The 17,890-nt window shown below is 55.8% G+C and overlaps 8 protein-coding genes across 8 annotated transcripts; 3 read left to right on the top strand and 5 right to left on the bottom strand.

Annotated features, from left to right (window-relative positions):
• Positions 1–256: 256 nt before the first annotated feature.
• On the top strand, positions 257–2,842 carry W97_03502 (uncharacterized protein; the record flags this gene model as incomplete). The annotated part of the gene is made up of 1 exon (XM_007781398.1): positions 257–2,842. The coding sequence occupies one exon, from the start codon at positions 257–259 to the stop codon at positions 2,840–2,842; it is 2,586 nt and encodes an 861-aa protein (XP_007779588.1).
• A 2,151-nt stretch (positions 2,843–4,993) lies between these two features.
• Positions 4,994–6,957, bottom strand: W97_03501 (uncharacterized protein; the record flags this gene model as incomplete). Its single annotated transcript, XM_007781397.1, has 3 exons — positions 4,994–5,102; positions 5,168–6,771; positions 6,832–6,957. The coding sequence occupies 3 exons, from the start codon at positions 6,955–6,957 to the stop codon at positions 4,994–4,996; spliced, it is 1,839 nt and encodes a 612-aa protein (XP_007779587.1).
• Positions 6,958–7,496: 539 nt separating this feature from the next.
• On the top strand, positions 7,497–7,937 carry W97_03500 (uncharacterized protein; the record flags this gene model as incomplete). Its single annotated transcript, XM_007781396.1, has 1 exon — positions 7,497–7,937. One exon carries the CDS (start codon positions 7,497–7,499, stop codon positions 7,935–7,937), a length of 441 nt encoding a protein of 146 aa, XP_007779586.1.
• Positions 7,938–8,571: 634 nt separating this feature from the next.
• On the bottom strand, positions 8,572–9,130 carry W97_03499 (cyclin-dependent kinase regulatory subunit CKS1; the record flags this gene model as incomplete). The annotated part of the gene is made up of 3 exons (XM_007781395.1): positions 8,572–8,718; positions 8,782–8,926; positions 9,018–9,130. The coding sequence occupies 3 exons, from the start codon at positions 9,128–9,130 to the stop codon at positions 8,572–8,574; spliced, it is 405 nt and encodes a 134-aa protein (XP_007779585.1).
• A 1,122-nt stretch (positions 9,131–10,252) lies between these two features.
• Positions 10,253–11,095, bottom strand: W97_03498 (uncharacterized protein; the record flags this gene model as incomplete). The annotated part of the gene is made up of 1 exon (XM_007781394.1): positions 10,253–11,095. One exon carries the CDS (start codon positions 11,093–11,095, stop codon positions 10,253–10,255), a length of 843 nt encoding a protein of 280 aa, XP_007779584.1.
• A 1,598-nt stretch (positions 11,096–12,693) lies between these two features.
• Positions 12,694–15,847, bottom strand: W97_03497 (alanyl-tRNA synthetase; the record flags this gene model as incomplete). The annotated part of the gene is made up of 6 exons (XM_007781393.1): positions 12,694–12,867; positions 12,919–15,324; positions 15,377–15,412; positions 15,462–15,488; positions 15,537–15,682; positions 15,757–15,847. The coding sequence occupies 6 exons, from the start codon at positions 15,845–15,847 to the stop codon at positions 12,694–12,696; spliced, it is 2,880 nt and encodes a 959-aa protein (XP_007779583.1).
• Positions 15,848–16,186: 339 nt separating this feature from the next.
• On the top strand, positions 16,187–16,876 carry W97_03496 (uncharacterized protein; the record flags this gene model as incomplete). The annotated part of the gene is made up of 2 exons (XM_007781392.1): positions 16,187–16,259; positions 16,317–16,876. 2 exons carry the CDS (start codon positions 16,187–16,189, stop codon positions 16,874–16,876), a joined length of 633 nt encoding a protein of 210 aa, XP_007779582.1.
• Positions 16,877–17,100: 224 nt separating this feature from the next.
• On the bottom strand, positions 17,101–17,855 carry W97_03495 (uncharacterized protein; the record flags this gene model as incomplete). The annotated part of the gene is made up of 3 exons (XM_007781391.1): positions 17,101–17,508; positions 17,567–17,695; positions 17,772–17,855. 3 exons carry the CDS (start codon positions 17,853–17,855, stop codon positions 17,101–17,103), a joined length of 621 nt encoding a protein of 206 aa, XP_007779581.1.
• Between the last annotated feature and the right edge of the window lie 35 nt (positions 17,856–17,890).

Below are 17,890 nucleotides of genomic sequence, written 5' to 3'. Positions count from 1 at the left end.
GTTTCCTACCGTTGCTTACCTGGCTTCAACAGAAAGAGAAAATCTTGTCCCGGTGCTGCATCGCTAATACTGCATCTCCACGCGTTCTGTTGTTTCGAGCGTCTCCACTTTGTGCGACGGCTTGCGTTGGCCCTCCGAAGCCTCCCAGCCAACACCCTCCCAGCGAACACCCTCCCTCAGGGACCCTCCTCAACCGCCTCATGGATACGACATCGCCCTGACCTCTCTCGAACACACTGTGCTACCTGCTGCAGCAATGCGCATCTCATCAATATGGACACTGCTAGCCGCCACGTGCTCCGTGTCCGCTCAGGCCTTCCCGCGGAGGGATTACCAGACCTACGATTACTACGCTGTACACCTTGACCCGTCCATATCTCCTTACAAGTTATCTACACATCTCGGTCTAGAATACGACGGGAAGTTGGGCGAGCTAGAAGACCACCACGTTTTCCGCTCATTGCGGCAGGATAGGGACGTTGTAGAGGATGCGGTAGAGGATCTCAGACGTAGACGGCGGAAACGAGACGCCCCTTGGGAATCTAGCGTGTTGGATGGCATCCTGCTGAACCGCAAGCAAAAGCTGGAGAGGAGGCTGTGGAAGCGTAGTCCAGATTATTGGGACGAACCTGAGATCGTAGGCAGAGCCGTACCGACTGTTCCTGTTGACAGCAATGTTATAAGACAGCAGGAGCTTATGGCGACTTTGAAAATCAAGGATCCTATTTTCAACGAGCAATGGCATCTTTTCAACACACACGATCCCGGGAACGACCTGAACGTCACGGGCGTCTGGCTGCAGGGCATCACGGGCAAGAATGCTACGGTCTGCATCGTGGATGATGGATTGGACATGGACAGCGACGATCTGAAGCCAAACTACTTCGCCGGGGGTTCTTACGACTTTAATGACCACGTTGACGAGCCCAAGCCCAGGCTGGACGACGACCATCACGGGACAAGATGCGCGGGAGAGGTTGCAGCAGCAAAGAATGATGCGTGCGGTGTTGGTGTCGCGTGGGATTCGAGGATCTCTGGCATCAGGATCCTGTCCGGAGGCCTTTCCGAAGCCGACGAAGCGCACTCGCTAAACTACGGCTTCCAGGAGAACGACATTTACTCCTGCTCTTGGGGCCCGCCTGACGATGGCAGGTCGATGGAAGCACCGAGCATACTTGTCAAGCGAGCGATGGTCACAGGCGTACAAAAAGGTCGCCAAGGCAACGGCACCATCTACGTCTTTGCTGCAGGAAACGGCGCCATGAAAGGGGACAATTGCAACTTCGACGGATACACCAACAGCATATACAGCATCACAGTTGGCGCCATCACCAGAAAAAACCAGCACCCCTACTATTCTGAAGCATGCTCAGCGCAACTCGTCGTGACGTACAGCAGCGACGGCTCCGGGAACGCGATTCACACAACAGACGTCGGTGCGCACACTTGCTCCACCACTCACGGCGGCACATCAGCAGCCGGTCCGCTGGCCGCCGGAGTCTATGCGCTCGTCTTGGAGATCCGCCCAGATCTCACCTGGCGAGACATGCAATGGCTGACGGTGCTGCACGCCGAGTACTTCGATGACGCGCCTAGCGACTGGCAAGAAACTGCAACAGGCCGAAAATACAGCCACCAATTCGGATACGGCAAGCTGAACGCCTGGGCGATCATCGAAGCAGCCAAGACGTGGAAGTCCGTCAAGCCGCAAGCGTGGTTCTGGTCCCCCTGGATGCATGTAAAGCACGACATTCCGCAGGGCGACAAAGGCATCGCAAGCACTTTCGAAGTCACCCCCTCCGCGCTCCAAGACGCCAACCTCGCGCGCATCGAACACATCACCGTCACCATGAACGTCGAGCACACGCGCCGCGGCGACCTGAGCGTGGAGCTGCGCTCCCCGTCCGGGGTCGTGAGCCACCTCTCCACAACGCGCAAGTCCGACGACGAGCGCGCGGGGTACGCCGACTGGACCTTCATGTCCGTCGCGCACTGGAACGAGTCCGGGATCGGAAAATGGATCATCGTCGTCAAAGACACCATCGTGAACGAGCACAACGGCTCCTTTACGGACTGGCGCCTGCGCCTCTGGGGCGAGAGCATCGACGCCAGCAAAGCGAAATTGCTGCCGCTACCCAGCGAGCACGACGACGACGACCACGACGACATCGTCTCAGCGCCCGCGCACACCACCACCGTCGCCGTGCCCTCCGGCGCGACTCTAACAGGGGACCTCCCAGCCAACCCGTCCGACCACCCCGACAGGCCCGTAAAGCCCGGCCCCACAGACGCGACTAAGCCCGCACAGAGCGACCCGACAACCCCAGCCACAGCCACGGTCCCCTTCGAAGCGCCCTCCAACCCCACCAAAGGCAGCAGCACCAGCGGCACAGCGGCGCCGCAGGAAAGCAACTCCTCCTCCTTCCTGCCCTCCCCCTTCCCAACCTTCGGCCTCAGCAAGCGCACCCAGATCTGGATCTACGGCTCGCTGGCGCTGATCCTCGTCTTCTGCATCTCTCTATCCGTCTACCTGTTCCTGGCGCGCCGGAAGCGGCTCAGGATGGCTGGGCGGGATGACTATGAGTTTGAGGTGCTGGAGGATGAGGATGAGGGAAGGGGTGGTGGGGCCGGAGTTGGGGTTGGGGCGGGTGCAGGGTTGATGGGAGGAGGGAAGGGAGGGGCGAGGAGGAAACGCAGGGCGGGCGAGCTGTATGATGCGTTTGCGGGGGAGAGCGATGAGGAGCTGTTGAGTGAGGATGAGGAGGATAGATATAGGGATTTGGAACCGAGGCCGTATGATGACAGTGAGGGTTTGGCAGAAAAGGATGGGGTTGGGCGTTGATTTGTTGTTCTTGCCTTGGCTTGCTTGGGTGGTGTCGTAGGAGTTATAATGTCGATTGGTTTGTTTGGTGAAAGTGTTTTCCGATGCAGTGTCCGTGCCGTCATAGAGCTCGAATGGTTTCAAGATGGACTTTATACCTCAGCGACTTCGCCTTTCGGAGTAGTGATTGTGGTGGTTGTGAGTGGAGTACTATGAACATGGCCGAACCAAAAGAAATGAAGCAGGCCGTCATCTAATGGCAGAAGCGCGATGTCTTCAATATATCTGCGATGTCGAATGTATGTAACCGCCTCGCTTCAGAGAGCTCCGGGCTGCAGTTACTCAGCCGCTTTGACCAATAGCTTCGCCTTCTTAATAGATCTTGCAACACAGGCCGTGGAAACCCTCAAAAAAGAAATTGGATACTCACATATGAAAATCTTCGCACAAATCCTTGTGGACAAAACCGTAAGCGTGTAACACAAATCGGACGAAGGCATGATAAAAGCGTAAAGATCAACCCGTCGTATACAACGAACCAAACATATAAAAAGACTGGTCTGAAGTGAATAACAAAACCGCAAAAATTAGGTCGTCTTCCGGGGCGTCCCCGCGGTTGCCTCCCCTACAAACCCAACCTCAGCTCAAGCCCCGAAGGACCCACAAGCCCCGAAGGACCCATAAGCCCCCAAGGACCCAAGCATTCAGATTAGATTTCCCCGCATCAGGCAAGCCCAATGCGTGGTACCTTGTGAAATGCGTTCGAGCTTTCGCCGCGGCTTGGGCTCGAACACAGGTCTTAACGGTCGGGTACGAGCACTATGCAGACATGAGAATGCAATCATCATGCGCCACACCGTCCAATCCTGCCCTAAGGTGGAGAACAAGGTGAGATTTTGAATAGATATAGCCTGAAATTCATCGGCGGGTCCTCCGTCTGCCGGTGCGGTGGTAGCCTGCCTCCGCTTTATAGTAGTGAAAGCGTTCAGCTTGGCGTGTACTCATCCCCAGATCTGGCCGCATCACATTCTCTTTCTTCGTCCCCTCTGGGTGTGTTGATGTTTCTTCTTGGGACTTTCCGCCTCCGACGTTTCTTCTCTTATGCATCACAGCTTCTTTCCTCTCCACATACCAACACGGCACGCTCGCCATCCACCCCACACACCATCAAAACCCGGCAGCGGAACCTCGGTCTCAGCGACGGACTTTGGATTGAACTAAACACATTTCTACCAATCTTGACAGCGCATTTGAGTAAGAACGAACCGAAACAGCTTACTTGAACTATAGGAGGGACTGCGAGCAAGAGAGACGTCATGATACTTATCTTACTTCACACATACATACACTACATTCAGGAGTCCTTGTGACAGCTTATTCCAGCATGCATATATGATGCGCTGGTCGTCCTATACTATCAAAACCTTGATGCTCTTGCGATGAGGTTGCCACGGTTGTTCACGGAAGAACTGATCCCTGTAACAGCATATCTAGCGCATCCCACTCTGGCAAGCATCAAACCGGATAAAGCATCGAGCCTGGAGGTTAGACATGGGATCCCTGAGCATCCAGCACGTCGTCGAGATATTCCGCTTCGTCACCGAGCATAGGTATATCGGCTTTTAGATAGCGCTCAAGCGCTTCCTCGTCTTGAACCTGCCTCAACATAGCAGCAGTTATACTCCATCTGCTTAAAATGGGAATGGCAAATCTCATAGTGCATCAGTATCAGCAAGCGTATATGCTGCAGTACCACCGCGTACATGCCGCAATCAACAACGTCCGATTAAGAGTCATGAAGGCGCTCCTCCCCCCAGGAATGCAGGTGGACCACGAAAGCAACGCTGGAATACAGCTTGCCAGTCAGAAAAACTCCCTGCAGCGCCTACAAGCCCTCCTGATATTAGTCGAAGTTCACTTTCCAAACCATACAGCGATCCGGCACTGCGATGATATTTTCAGAAAACCTCCGTCGTAAATAAACAGGCTAGCCAGAAGAATGTTTTCAGAAGCCAACAAAGGCTCACAGTCGGTCCCATGTCCTCGCCGCCGCGTCTCCATAGACGCAGCTCCCCCAACGCCAAATCTATGCAGCCCCACCACGTCCTATTATATAATATTCTAGACCCTTCAACTCCGCCCTATGCTAAGATGCATCAGCACCAGGAACGCTCAAATCTCATCCCTGCTCGGCAGCCTAATCTCCCACTTCCTCGGTCCGACCGGCAGACCAAGCCAGAAGCTGTACAGCCTGTTAGTTTCCTCGAGCAAGATCTCAAGTCTGTAGCGCATCAGTCCAGTTCCACACGATGCGAGGAGAGGACCGCTCTCGAGAGCTGCACTTACACCTTGCCGGGGATGTTGAACCAGCTCCTGATCACATAGGCAAAGGTCCGCCAGACCCTGTACCACTCGTCCCAGAACGCCTCGCTGAGGGTCTGTTCATGGATTTGTCTTCGCTGCTTGGGAGCTTCGGGGTAGCCGTCGTCCTCTGCAACACCGCGCTCTGCCTTCTTCCCCCTCACCTCCGCAGTCCCCCTTACCTTGCCACCGGCAGCACCATGCGCAGCCGCAACCTTACCCGCCTCCCTCTGCTCAACCATGGCCCTAAACTTCTGGATAACGCTAATCGAGTGACTGATCCGATCCAGCGTGTTGACCAGCGCAACCAGCTCCGTCCTCCTCAGCGGCGGATCGCTGCTCGCATCCGTCTCGTTAAACTCGAACAGCACCTTCAGCGCAGTGCCGTAGCCCGCGGTCTGCAGCTTGCCCCACAGCCGGCACTTGTCGCACCCCACACAGTCCATGATGCGGCTGACGTTGCGGAAGCGGTTGCGGAAGTCCTCCTTCAGCGTCAGCGCGTCCGGGTCGCGGAACATGACGCTCTCGTCGAAGATCTGCTCGCCGGGCGGGATGGCGGCCGCGAGGGCGAGGACGCGGCGTTTGGTCTCGCGGTCCTGGATCGGGTCGGAGCTGCAGAAGGAGTAGGACTGGACGTGCTGTTTCAGCTTCCCGACGGCGCGGAGGACGAGCGCGTAGTTGAAGTACAGGTTCGAGATCCGCTCGGGATGGTTGTGGAGCCGGTTTTCGTAGCAGGAGAGGTTCGGCTGCCACTCGCCGGTTGTTTGGTTTAGCCACTCCCAGCACAGGTGCGTGCTGATGGAGGCGTGCATCCCGCTGATGACCCGGTAGAAGACGCGCTTCTCGAGGCATTCGTCTTCGAACTCTAGATCGGAGATTGGGTGAGCGGGCGCGGAGCCCTGGGCGATGGCCTTCTTGACACCCTGTTTCTCTTGCTGCTCTTTCATGACGTGACGGAGATCCATCGCCGCCTGCGCCTGCGCGCCAGTGAAGCCGCCGAAGGGCGAGGATGGCGGTGCGGAGAGCGGCTTGGCGTTCAGATGGGGCGTCGAGAAACAGTTCTCGCGGTAGATCGCCTCCCATACTTGGTGTGCCCCTTCGCCTGTATAGCCGGTGAAGCGCTCCGGGTTGTCAACCAGACTGACATAGTCGCCTTTTGCTGTGGCACTCTCGTCCTCCGGAACGCAGTAGTCGCGCTCATCGCACTCATCGTCGTACTCCACTACGCAGCTCTCGCCCACATCCTCCCCTAATTCGCCTTGTAGCGGCCGCGCCTTGCGCTCTTCTTGCAGCCTCTTACCCGGGTGGTGCGCCTTAGGCCCTTCGAGCTTGCCTAGCTCTTCGGCGCGCCACACGAGCGGTATGTCCTCCTCGTTGTCTAGGGTGTTTACAGCGCAAGCTCTGTTCCCGCATATCCCGTTTTCGTCGGACCAAAAGGGGCATTTTTTGTTGTAGAGGTTGAGGCGGTAGTAGGAGAAGAAGTCGGTGTTTTGTGTGATGTCGTGCACGAATGGGCGAAGGGACTCGTTCAGATCCTCGACTTGGGAATATGAGGCGCAGGCATCTGATACAATGGCACCAGGCTCAAACTGTATAGAGAACTTAGGATGCGGTGGACGTGACGGGCGGGAGACGGGGGTGCGGCTTACTGCGCAGACATTGGGAGGCGGGTCTGCAGACTTCGTGGGCTCTTTTGTATGTAGTTGTGAAGAGCATTGTGAGCTACCTAGCAGCGAGAAGACCGCTAGGTAGAATAGCTGCGACACTCTCCGCATAGCGGCGAGGGGTGGTGGAACTTCTGCGAGAATTGCCCGAACGTCAGCGCAACGAGCTCGAGCGCAAACGCAGCTCTCGAAGAAAGCAGAAAGAAGTCTCGGTGTACTCACCAAGCGGTGCGGCTGTTCTGGGAAGACAATGATCGGCAAAGATGGGTATCAAAGGAGGTGAGTTTTATTAGCAGCGTCAAGTCGCTGGGGACAGCAAATAGCCTGAAAGACGGTACAAGGAGACCAACTATGAACAAGAAGATGGTGAGAGGGAGCGCACGTGGGGGGTTCGAGAAAGTTATTTTGGGTTGAATACAGATTTACGGAGACTCACTCAGCCGCTGCTCGAGCCACCAGAAACATTCGCCTTTGAGATGTGTCCTCTTGGCGTGGCGTTCGCTCGCCCCACGCTCCCGGCACCAGGAACACCCGCAGATCAGCCCTACGTATTCTGCCATCAATCTTTTAATAGATTCATGAAGCCCATATCCCCCCGTTGCCTCTACCACGTCCAGCAAGCAAGCATCCTCCACCGCGCAGCTCCCAAAATGACCTCCTCTCCTCCGCCCCGGCACGCCGCCTTCCCCCCACCCCAAACCACCGCACCGTTAATGAAAAGGGACGAAGCCCTGTCCTCGCTATCTTCTGCAGAACTCCTCCTCGTAGACGTCCGCCGTACCGACTACGAAGGCGGTACCATCCGCGGCAGCCTCAACCTTCCCGCGCAGAGTTTCTACATGAACCGCGCCGTGCTGCACCGACTCTGCAAAGCCGCGCGGGTCAAGCGGGTCGCGTTCTACTGTGGCTCCTCGAACGGGCGCGGACCGCGGTGCGCGGCGTGGTTTGCGGATTGGCTTGTGCAGCAGGGGGAGGAGGAGATGCAGTCTTTTACGTTGGAGGGCGGGATTAAGGGGTGGGTTAAGGCGGGGCCGGAGTATGAGGTTGAGGTTGATGGGTACGAGCCAGAGTATTGGAGGCAGTTTGAGTAGGTCGGGTGAGTGGTATGAGGGTTTGGTGGATGTTGTGATTGTGTCGGTGGCCCGAACGTGAGCACTTCAGATCCTGTTCGGGGGATCATATTCAACGTGTTTGCAGCATGTAACACGAACAAGCGTTCGAGGAGCGGTCATGCCAGCTCGCTGTCCCGGAGGACTGACGAGTGCTTGTACCTAAGACATGCTGCAGATGTGAGCTTCCATAGATGACTTAATGGCTTTTTTGATTTTTTAGATTCCTCTTTCCGAAACGGGAATACCTCCTCAGCCGCAGGTCCAGACTATATACATCCCTAATTCAAGTCTAGAGCAAGGGGAAGCCAACCTATGGCCCCCAGTGAAGCGCTGCCAGTGAACCAGTCATACAAGCGTGTCGTTCATTCTAACATGCCATCGTAACAACGAACCTTCTCCACAGATCAGGTCAAATGAACAGAGAAGGGGCAATCTATCCGTTATCCCTCATTCGGAGAATGGCACGTGATGCACTCTCGAAGGATCTTCAGTGGCGTGATACTGGTTGTTCGGCCGTTTCGTGCTAGCGTGTTGATCTCGCTCAGAAGCTCACGGGCAAGCTCAGTGCTGTATCGGTGCTTGGTAATTGATCGGCCGCCTGCAATTGAGTCAGCTACGCGCGTCCTGTGGCCGAGGTGTCTGAAACCAGGCAGCAGCGGTCTCGCGTCCTTGAGAATATGCCGAAAGAAAGGTCCACGTACTTGAAGAGCAAGATATGCGGTTCCGGCTCATGCACCTCATAATGCTCCCAACCCAGACTCTGCCATTCTCGTCAGCTCTTTCCCCACTTCTCATCCACCAGCAGCCGAACAAGTCAGCGCACCTGCGTGATCCCCAACGCCCTCCACTCGTCCTCCCAAAGCAGCTTCAGCGTCCCCCTCGAGCCGTCAAAATACTCCTTCGGTATCGCCTTGAGCATCTGCTTCGGGAGCTGCACGTGGCGGTACTCGTACTCGTCGTCATTGTATCTGTTATACACAACAATCAGTCTCCTCTCCTTCTGAGCTCTTTGCCCTTCCTATATTATGAGGCGGCGCGGTGGGGACGCGTAGAATTTACCTCGACGAATAATGTATGTTGTCGATGAACTCGTCCAGCTTGTTCTTCTCCGCGTCGCTGAGCGGGCGCGGCTTCTTGTTCCGCCGCGTGAAGTCTATGTCCAGGTTCGCCATGCTCGAATCTGTGCGTGCGCGGTGGAGGTCGTGCGACTGTGGTGTGGCTGATCGTAATTGTTTTGGTGGAGGGGATTGAAGGCAGCCGGCCGTGCGCGCGTGATATCTTCGGGTGATTCGGTCGCACGTATGGCTTTGTGTAAGCGATGGTGGAGCAGCGGAAGCGAAGGCGAGGAAGAGAAGATGAGTGAATTGTTGCGATAAGGTGAAAGTGAAGTTAGAGAATAACAGACAACGTGAAAGTCGGACGTGGTTTTCGGTGTTGATCTTCGTCGTTCGTCAACACGAGCGGTTTATCGGCGCGCGTGCGGCCTCGGCGGAAAGGCTAAGCGGTAGTGGCTCGCTTAGCCCTGCCCCTCCCGTCTCCAACGGCCAAGGCTCAGTGCACTTAGACGTTGCCGCATCTCTGCCGCATTTTAGTAGGAAAGGATGCGGCAATGACTAAGTGCCCCGAGCCTTGGGCCACACCGCGGATCTCGAGCGCTGTCACTGGAACCTGAGGCTGCCTTGGACCTGTATTCAGCTTCGCCAGTACCTTATCGTCATGTTCTGACCGTCGCATAAACAACTGCATTCACTGGATTGACCCGTCGTCGTCAGGCGGCCGAGGCGAGCACCCCACATGATCCGAGCATGCATCAGGATGCAGGGCGTGCAGGGAGTGACCTGAGACGAACCATCGGACAGCGTGTGCATCTGCATATAAGCATTGGAAGTGCATAGTGGCGCAAGGTACTTCAATTTCCACTGATGCAGGGTCTTCGGGAGCAGATATAGAGGTAGCGCGTTTTGAAGCTGTTAAGACGGCAGAATATTGACAGTAAATACAATCAAATGGGCACTCCCGATGTTGGGACAACTGCCAAAGCCAAAGTAGATCCCTCCCGTCCTTTCGTGTATGGTCGTCAAATGAGTGTACGGAGGAAATCGTCCTCCCAGGTGTCCTCCTACTGCCAGTAAAACTCCAGACCTTCCAACCCAGCCTTAACTCAGAGCACGTGAACTAACCACAAAAGGAATGGAGAGAAAGTATGCACACGAAGGTCGTCCGAAGACGCAAGTGTCCCTTGAGACGTCGTTTCAAGGAAACCAGTTCCTACCAGTAGTTCTGGTTCGCTCCACCTATATCCAGGCGACTTCGGGTCCATGCTGAGCTGTGCCGAACATGTCTGTGAACAGTGGCTGGATCTCCATCATGTAGTCGGCTGCGCAGAATCTCATCAGGCCCTTCTGCTGTATGATCCTGGTGTCTTCGTCCATCTCAGCCTCTCTGAGCGTGCTGGTGAACTCCTCAGCAACCTCGTCCAGCTGCTCGAGTTCCTTGCCAAATGGATGATGCGGCTCGATGCTGCCCATGAACATGTCGATCGATGCGATACGCGGTTCGCGCGAAGCCCGGTATTCATAGGATGTCCGCTGCAGGGAGTCCATGCTGGAGGTTTTCATGTGCTGTAGCGATCGCTTGCGCGCCAGTTGCTCGTGGGCCTTCTTGCTGTGGGACAAGGCGCGCTGAGGAATAGCGGGCGCTAATGCGTTCTCTACGGACACAGTCTTCTCGCGGAAGCTGACTGAAGACTGCGACCGGCGGACGGTTTTTGTCACTGGAGGGTTGGCGGCCTCGAAGTAGCATGATAGGTGGTTCGGCGACGGAGGCGGCGAGTCGACTGAAGATGCATCCGTGAGAGTCTCGAGCGACCGGTTGGAGGTCGAAGAAGCGTCGGAGTCATTTACTGAGCTGCGGGACGATACCGTGGACGTCGAAGAGGGGGATACGTGGCGCATGGTCGCAATGTCTGGCGCATCGTAGGACAGCGCACTGGTAGATGAGATTAGTGCGACTGGTGAAGAGATCTTGCTCCTGTCGATGCTCTGGCCTGGCTTTCTGACGGAACCTGCACGCGTGGGTGACGGCGGAGAGACCTCAGGGCGCTTTGAGCGCTTCGTGAGTGCTCGCATGAGAGACATTGCGGATGGTGTTGGAAGGCTCGATCAATATTGATAAATGTTGAGACGAATCGAAGCCAAGCAGAGCCAACCACGGAACACTGTGGGGGAACCGGTATCAGTGGGTGCGGGAAAGGCTGAAAGCGGGGTTCTTCTCGAAGGTGTAGTGGTGTGCTCGGTGCGCTCTGCAGCTGACTGGCGAGTTTGCTGGACCGTGGCTCGTGGATGTAAAGTGCAACACCGAAGGTAGCGCTCGTGGCACCAGTAGGGTCACGATGTGATTTTCGGGTCGGCGTGTAACAGACGGAAAGTCGGTGACGGTGCAGCTTAAGGCAACCGCTAAAGCGAAATGGTTGGAAGTGAACTGAATGTATCGGCTGACGAAGTGCCGTGGAAAGTGAACTGCCTTTTTGGTCACTGGCTTGCAGCGAAAGTAGTCCGTTTTTTTGCGGGTGAAGGAGGGTCGGGTCTGTAACTGGCAAATGTCGAAAGAATGTGCGGATTCCAGCTGTCGTAAGGAGCGAACAACCAGTTTCGCGATGACAGAAATGCTGCAAGAGAGCGGATGAGTTCAACCGAGCGAAAAGAGAGACGCTGGGAATAAAGAAGGGAGCGAGGGAAACATCAGCAGAAACGGAACAGGAGTGAGGGAAAAGCCAGCAAGGCGGCACGGCGGTTGAGCAGAAACCGGCAGGCATCAGACGCCAGGACTGCAGGTTGGGCCCGGCCGTCTGCACAACACTCGCCATCCAGGATGTTTTGTTCAGGGGGTGCGGAGAGACAACCAATGGCCGAAGCTCCTGTTTCAACTTGACGAACCGGCGCGAAACAACCTTGGAAGGGCGCGGAGAAGCACCGCACTTTGGCGCCGTGTCTCGATGCCGGCAGACGGCGCCGCAGCGCCTGCTTCCGTTGACCAGAGTGGAGGGCAGAGGTCTCTCCATCCCATCGCATGAACGATGCGGCTGGATCAGTTCTGGTACTCCACGAACTGACCGAGATACTGGTCACTGCCTCAAGACGGACAAAAGCAAGGAGCGCTGGGAGCACCAATCCGCCCTGCGCCATCGGTTACAGAAGCACCTTGATGCCCATCATCCCCGGCGTTTTGGCGTCAACAGTTAAATTGGAGGAAGATCACCCTGGCCCAGCACGTGTGCTCACTAGCACAAGCCACGATGCGCTATCGGCCCGCTTGACCGTTGCAACTGCCGTGAGAGACTTCGTGACTGAAGACTCCGTGGAGCTCCGAGACCGAGACAGAAGTGTGTGTTGTCCTACTCAGGCGGGCTTATGACGACGAGAAACTATCACAGGGAGCGGGATTCAGGTAGGATTGACAGCTGTAAATGCATTTTGGTGGACGTAAAGTTCCGTGCGCAGCGAGAGTAGGCACACATACATCTGTTGTTCAGTCTACCATATCTACTTCCAGGGCGCTGATTGTGATATTCTGATACTGCTAGCATCTCCAATTACTCAGTCCATGTCAGAATTTACATAGTCTGAGCAACAAATGGGTGACAACCGATCAGTCCAGATGCTTGAAACCACAAGTCCTCCGCAGAATAAAGTACCCGGCGCCTGTTTCTATGCAGCTCCTCGCACACGAATCCATCTCAGATCTTGAACTTCTCCAAATACTTCCTCGCAAGCTCAACACCCTCATCGACCTTGTCAGCATTCGTGCCTTGGCCCACGCTTGTCGCGCCCTTGCCACCGGCCTTCCCGCCCACAGCGCTGGCGACCTGGTTTGCCCAGTCACTAGCAGTCGCTCCTTGAGCGCCCAAGTACTGTAACACAGTCAGCAAGAGGTCCACATTCGTGACAGTGGGTATACTCACTTCTCCGACATGGCATCCGTGCACGACCTTACCTTCCTTCTCGTCCGCAGCGAAGAGGTAGACCGTCTTTTCCTTGCCCTTCGTAGACACAGTCTTGATCGCCTCGCTGATGGACTTACCCACGTTGCTGGAATAGGGCAAAGTGTCGATGTAGTACCGCTTGTCCGGGTTCTTGCTGAAGTAGTCGTTGATAGCGTCAAGGACACGCTTCTGCTCCGCCTTCGCAGCGCCCTTCTGCTCAGCCAGGATGCTCTTCTGGATCTTCTCGTTCCTTGTCCTGAACTGTGACTTCGTGACCGCGGAGATGGACAGCTTGTTCAGCTGCATCTGCGTCTCCTTCGCCTGCTGCTCTTTCTCGGCGCTAAACGGCATCTTCTCCAGCTTGGCCAGCTGGTCCGAGAACTCGGCAGCGACGCGCTGGACCTCGTATGCCGCTTGGCCCGTGACGGCAATGATACGCCGGATGCCCTTTGCGATGCCGCTCTCCTCGGTGATGATGAGCTCCTTGATCTCGCCCGTCTTGTCGACGTGCGTGCCGCCGCAGAACTCGATGCTGACCTTGCGCCAGGCATCGTTCTGGACGTCCGTGAGGAGCTCGTCGACGGGCACGCCGACAGAAACGACACGAACGGGATCCGGGTATGTCTCGCCGAAGACGGCGCGCACGCCTTTGATGTTGCGCGCGGTGGCCAGGGGTACATCCTTGGCGTACACGGTAGCGTTCTTGCGGATGTAGTCTGATGAGATGTCTTCGATCGTCTTGAGATCCGCGTCTGATATGCCTGACTTGTGAGAGAAGTCGAAGCGGAGTTTCTCCGGCGCAACGAGCGAGCCTTTCTGATCGACCTCGTCACCAAGTACTTCTCGGAGGGCGTAGTTGAGGACGTGTGTACCGGTGTGGTTGTTGCGGATAGGGTGCCGCCGCAGCTCGTCATATTCGCAGATCACCTCATCTCCAACGGAAAACGCACCATAGCTCATGAAGCCAGTATGTAGGACGTAGCCAGCATACTGCTGCACATTCTGCACGTCAACCTCCGCAACACCATCGATAAGGATTTTGCCGTTGTCGTTCTCCTGTCCACCTTGCTCGGCGTAGAAGTTCGTGCGGTCGAGGATGAGGCCAAACTGCTCGCCATCAGGGAAGTCCTTTGTGTTAGACAAGAACTTTCGGTTGTGGTAGATCGCCTTGATTTGAGCTGTGATGTTGCTCCTGCCAAACTTGGCTGAATCGTCGGTCTTCGGCACGTCGTTCATCTTCTCCAACGCATTCAGATCGTGCACATCCAGCTTGACCAGGTCAGCAGCAGCCTTCTTCTCGCCTTTGCTAGCTTCTCTGGCCTTTGCTTGCGCTTCCGCAACCTCTTCGTCGTTGATCGTGAGTCCCCTTTCCTCGGCCATGATCTTGGTAAGGTCGACTGGAAACCCGTACGTGTCGTACAATCTCCATACGTCCTCGCCAGATAAAGCAGTCGAGTCATGCACCTTGCACCTCTGGGCGTACTTCTCGAACTGAGCCTCGCCACGATCCAAAGTCTTAGCAAAGGAAAGCTCTTCCTCATCCAGGATCTCTTTGACATCCTGCTCCTTCTTCCTGATCTCTGGGAACATGTCGCCCATCTGCTGCACTAGCGCTGGCACGATTCTGGAGAAGAAGTTGCCAATGTCTGTGCTGAAGTATTTGCGCGCATACCGAGCGCCTCTTCGGAGCACTCTACGAACCACGTATCCGCGTCCTACGTTGTCCGGCACGCCTCCGTCAGAGATGGCGAATGTGAGCAACCGCACATGATCTGCGACAACGCGGTAGGCGGTATCAATACCGTCTGGATCTTCGGCGCCAAATTTCCCTCGGTATTCTCTTGCGCCGGTAATGTCCTGTATAGTCTTGAAAAGAGGCGTGAAAACGTCGGTGTCATAGTTCGACATCTTATTCTGTAGCACTGAAACCAGCCTCTCGAAGCCCATGCCTGTATCGACGTGCTTGTTGGGTAGCGACTTCAGGGATTTGTCGGGCTCCCGGTTGTACTGTATGAAGACGTTGTTCCATATCTCGAGCACGTTCGGGTCATCTTGGTTGACGAGGTGTGCAGCGTTCCGTCCGCCTATTCGGTCGTAGTGGACCTCACTGCACGGTCCGCAGGGGCCTTGGTCACCCATTTCCCAGAAGTTGTCCTTCATGTTGCCGGGGAGGATATGGTCTTCAGCGACGCCAACGGATCTCCATAGCTCCTTTGCTTCGGTATCTGGCTCAAGGCCGCCAGGTGCGTGACCCTCAAAGTATGTGACATAGAGCCTATCAGGTTCTAGGCCGTAGACTTTGGTGAGGAGTTCCCAGGAGAAGTTTATGGCCTCTTTCTTAAAATAGTCGCCAAAGCTCCAGTTTCCCAGCATCTCGAAGAATGTCTACCAAAGATCAGCAATGTCTCTCCGCAGAGACTTGATTTCTTTTACTTACGTGGTGATAGCTGTCTTTCCCCACATCGTCGAGATCCTGTCACGTGTGAGTCACGGCGCATATTAGAACGAGTGAACGGACATACATTGTGTTTGCCGCCTGCACGAATGCACTAAGCATAGTTGTTAGAGAGCGTTTTAATAACACCAGGACGAACTACCTTCTGGGTGTTAACGGCGCGCTTCAACTGAGCGAAATCTGACTGAGGATCTACAGTGCCAAGGAATATGGACTTATACTGGTTCATGCCAGCATTTGCGAAAAGTAGAGTAGGATCATTGTGAGGAACGACTGATGAGGAAGGGACTATAGACTCGTGTTAGAGGTTTAGTCTGTCTAGAGACGGAGTTGCGCATTCTTAGTGGCTGATATAAACCCACCGAATGTGTGGCCGTTCTTCTTGAAGTAATCCAGAAAGGTATCCCGCACGCGCACAGCGTCCCACTCGGGCTTCTCAGAAGTGGACCCCATACTGCGCAGACGGCCGGGCGCGTAGGTCTGAGAAGGAGGAACTCTTGTGTAGTGTGTTTTGCGCCTAGGTTGCGCCTTCGCGAAGCTGCTGGTGTTGCGTAGAAATTTCGAGGTCAACTGGAACGCGAAGTCACCGCAGTGACTCAAACGAGCAGCTCTGCAGCCAGAAAACAGCAGCCTCCCCGGCATCAACCCGAGCGATCACAGCTGTGCAGTCAGCAATTTCCAATGCTACGGACCCTGCGCGATGTTGCGGCTCATCCTCTGACGTCAATGGAAAGCGAAGACTGAAGCTGCGGCGGAGGGTCGTCCACCGAATTGAAACGGTCAGCAAACGAGATGAAGCGAAAGGCGCCCGACACCCTCGACAGCGACCACCGACTCACGAAGAAGTTTCACTTGCTCAATCTCCGTACGTACCCCTCTCTCACCTCTCCGCACCACTCGCGAATCTAACCAGCCCATCCAGAGCCCAATGGCACACCGTACACGCCCATCTCCGCCTCCGCGCAACTCCCGCGCACGACCCCCAAACCGCAGCCTTCAGTCTCCGACCCCGAGCCCATGCAGCTAGAGGATACAAAAGACAAAGTATACATCTACGACATAGACGCCGAGCTCGCCGAGCTCTCCTCCTCCGACTCCGACGAGGCCCCCATCTTCATCCGTGACGTCGACAAACAGCTGCACCAGATACCCAAGCACGTGCTCATGGGGCCGCCGCCGGAGCCCAGGAGTACCGAGCTCGTGCTGTATAAGGTGCCTGAGTCGTTGTCGGTGCCGCGGGAGCAGGACAGTGTGCGTAAGGCGATTATTGAGGCAAGGGCAAGGGCGAGGGAAAGGCAGGGGCTGCAGGTACCGCATTTGCCGGATGCGGAGCCGTATATGGTTGATGGTATTCATGGTGAGCTTGCAAATGGTACAACGCCCGAGGGCGTGGATAGGACCAGTTCAGGCGCGGCGAAAGAGGATAGAGTGCATGAAGAAGATGAAGGGGAAGATGATCCAGACGCTATGGACCTAGGGTAGTCATAAATACACATCACTCAAGCGTACAGCCATGAAATCGAGCCTCCGTGACAAACTCCCAGTTGACGTGCCCCAAAAGCAATAAGACGCTGTGCCGATGCTGACGCCGACCCGGCTTGCAACACAAGACAAACCCACCCAGCTCCGAAACCCCTAAGACAAGACGCATAGAGGACACAGTAAGACAGCCGACCGTTGCAAACTTCTCAGTCTCTCCAGAAAACCTAGTTCCTCCTGAAGATCTTCCCCATCCCAGCATGCACCCTCTCCGGAAGCGCTGGCCCACCAGCACTACCGCCCGGCGCAATCGGCGCACCCGAAGGCGGCGAATAGCTAGCTGAGCTGCTCTCGGCGGCGGGACCGCCGTGTGTGGTCACGCCTGACTCTTGTCCCGGTGCAGGTATATGCCACTCCTGCTGCGGGTTCGCCTTGCTGCCACCCGGAGGGCCTTGGTACGCAGGTGGAACATCATGGCTGTAGAGTGGTGGCGGCTCGGGGTAGTTTTGCATTTGATAGCCGTTCTGCTGTTGCTGCATATAGTACGGCCGATGGAGGGGGTAGACGGTGTAATGGTGCTGAGGATGTTGATAGGTAGGGTCGAATTGGGCGCGTTGGCGTCTGTTGACTAGGAACTGCGCGGTATTAGTGTCGCGTACTCTTGACAGACAGGTTGATCGGAGCTGGGCTTACTCGGTGATATGCGAGCGGGGGGAGACCCTTCTTCATCCGGCGCTGGGCATGGTAGTAGCCGCCGACGAACCAGACGATGATGAAGAGGACTATGGCGGCGAAGACGACGTATTTGACGGTGTATCCGGCCTAGTAGATCTGTCAGCGCCTGTGTTCCTATGGAGTTCGACGACACAAGCGGTGGTCGTTTCGCGGGAGGGCTTACAGGACTGTCCCACCACGAATCGAATTGGTAGTTGCCGTAAGCATCAACGTAGTACTCCCGCTTGGCCAGGATTGTGGGAGCCATGGTCGGTCGTAAAGTGAGAAGCATGCGACTGAAGC

The sequence above is a fragment of the Coniosporium apollinis genome (assembly GCF_000281105.1).
Source record: "Coniosporium apollinis CBS 100218 chromosome Unknown supercont1.14, whole genome shotgun sequence".
NCBI lineage: Eukaryota > Fungi > Ascomycota > Dothideomycetes > Coniosporium > Coniosporium apollinis.
This window is presented reverse-complemented; position numbering and strand designations above follow the sequence as displayed.